At 32.1% G+C, this 2,358-nt stretch overlaps 1 protein-coding gene across 9 annotated transcripts in view; it reads right to left on the bottom strand.

The window, feature by feature from the left end:
• LOC107714220 (calcium/calmodulin-dependent protein kinase type II delta 2 chain) overlaps positions 1-2,358 on the bottom strand; it is a 33,774-nt gene that overhangs the window by 20,219 nt on the left and 11,197 nt on the right. For all 9 annotated transcript variants that reach the window (XM_016520007.1, XM_016520011.1, XM_016520012.1 and 6 more), the window contains exons 3-4: positions 1,225-1,284; positions 1,072-1,126 (exon numbers count right to left, since the gene is read on the bottom strand). In XM_016520007.1, coding sequence (XP_016375493.1) covers positions 1,072-1,126; positions 1,225-1,284 — 115 coding nt within the window. The remainder of the gene's footprint in view (positions 1-1,071; positions 1,127-1,224; positions 1,285-2,358) is intronic.

Here is a 2,358-nt window from a genome sequence, read left to right as displayed (position 1 = left end):
TATATATATATATATATATATATATATAATATTATTATTTATTTATTTTTTATGTAGTTATTCCTGTGATGGTAATGCTGAATTTTTAGCAGTCTTACTACAGTCTTTAATGTCACATGATCCTTCAGAAATCATTCTAATATGCTCATTTGGCACTCAAGAGACATGTCCTATTATTATCAATGTTGCAACAGTTTTTGCTCCTTAATATTTTTGATACACTATCATTGAAAAGTTTGCGATAAATACTTTTTATATGCTTTTATTCAGCATAGGACACATTAAATTGAAAAAAAGTGACAGCAAGGACATTTATAAAGTTTCAAAAGATTTCTATTTTGAAATATTTCTTTTTCAAACACTTCTATTTGTGTTGTTCATTGAACTTTCAATTCATCAAAGAATGCTGAAAAAAAAAATGTATCACTGTTTCCACAAAAATATTAAGCAGCAAATACTGTTTTCAGCATTGATAATAACAAGAATCATTATTAATAATTGACCCCCAATAATAATTGATAATAATTGAGCACCAAATCCTAAATGTTAAAATAAAATTTTTAGTTACTTAATTTAAATTTTAAAATCGATTAAAATAGAAAACAGTTTTTTAAAATTGTAATAATGCTCTATACTATTGGTGTTTTTACCATATTTTTTTAAATAAATGAGCATAAAATACTTAGCAAAAACATTAAAAAATATATAACTATTCTAGAACTTTTGACAGGTAGGGTATATCATATGTTATAAGAAAACTGTTTATGAACGTAACTATTTAATGCTGTAAAACAGGACTGACAACTGTATACAACGGCATTGTGAACGTAATATATATTATATTTTATAAGTCAGTTCTATATGCAATGCTGAAAGCGAGCTCACTGGCTCAGAGGTTTGCCGAAGGCTGCCCTCTGGGCACTGTCCTGCTATCACATAAATATCAGTAGCACTTTGTAAATGGGGCAGTCTAATACTAACCACACAAACTCTGAGGAAGCAAAGAGGGAAAAGAAAGCCTAATAAGAAGTGTGGAGAAAAAGAGGAGATAAAGTTAATATATATACTTACAGATCAAAAACTAGGTAATGGAAACCCTCCTCCGATATACTGTCGTGGAGTCGAACTACAAAGAGAATTTTTCTCTGTCATTTCCTCATCTTTAGTTACCATTAGGCAATACACATTTCTGGTAAAGTGTCTTTGGAAATCTGAGTCCATTACCAATATTCGGGTGTTTCAAGAGACGGCAAATCCTTGCCTCTCTCTCCAGCTTCTGGTGATCTGAAACAGATTCCAAAAAAAACAATTTTGTTGAGACTGAATATACTGGACATGTTGTGCATTTTCATGTCTAGTGTTTCTGTTAGAGACTGCAGATCTTTTAAACACCACCAGAGGACAGTGTTTTGATGCCTGTGAGTGTGTATGCGGGGCAGATGGCACCCTGACCTGCAGAAAACAATAAATAACCACATGCAGCTCCTCTCTCTCTTCTGTACTAATCCGATATAAAAAACATACTAAACTTAACTCGCAATCAGAAAAAAACACAATTCTCTAAAGAATCATGTGACACGATTCAGGACTCAAAATAATTTGAAGCATCTGATGTCAGTCACAATCATTCAATAAGCCGGGGGAAAGGGGGAAAAACAAATTAAGAAAGCAAATTTTGTTTAAGAAAAACACCGTACTGCATAGTGTGCAGTACTGCCTAACGGAGAAAAAAAAAGAAACAGTCTGCATTATGTAAACACTTCAATATGTTACGTTGGTGTCACATGACCTCATTATGCTGAATTCTAAATTCATGCTAAATTTATCTGACAAGGGTTTTTTTTTTTTGTAAAAATTTCTGATTACATAATAATGAGTTAAAGGGATAGTTCACCTAAAAATGAAATTTCTGTCATCTACTCACCTTCATGTCATTTCTTTCTTCTGTATACAATACATGAATATTTAATCAACCTTTTATTTCCAACTTTTCATTTTGCAGTATTTTATGCATGCTGCGCACATTTTGCTGCACAGTATGAATAAAACACTGCAAAAATAGCATGAGATGCATGCTGGTATGCAGTTCTGCACGCAACCATAACCACAGCTGATTCATTGTGATTCATTTGAATTTGAATTGAGATCATAAATGAATAGCTAATTTCTGCTTAGCCTCAGGCCACATTTAGATCCTTCTCTCATTTTTGTTTAGATGGAGGGAATAAATTAATTTGTGAAGAGGGTGAGGGGGATAAAATAGCATGCACATTAGCTCAAATCACTCAGTTTCCTGTTTTTACAGAATAAGATCAGTTTATTTCAGTTTGTCATAACTCTCTCTTTCTATCACTAATA

This window comes from Sinocyclocheilus rhinocerous, unplaced genomic scaffold (assembly GCF_001515625.1).
Source record: "Sinocyclocheilus rhinocerous isolate Xijiao unplaced genomic scaffold, SAMN03320098_v1.1 scaffold1591, whole genome shotgun sequence".
NCBI lineage: Eukaryota > Metazoa > Chordata > Actinopteri > Cypriniformes > Cyprinidae > Sinocyclocheilus > Sinocyclocheilus rhinocerous.
This window is presented reverse-complemented; position numbering and strand designations above follow the sequence as displayed.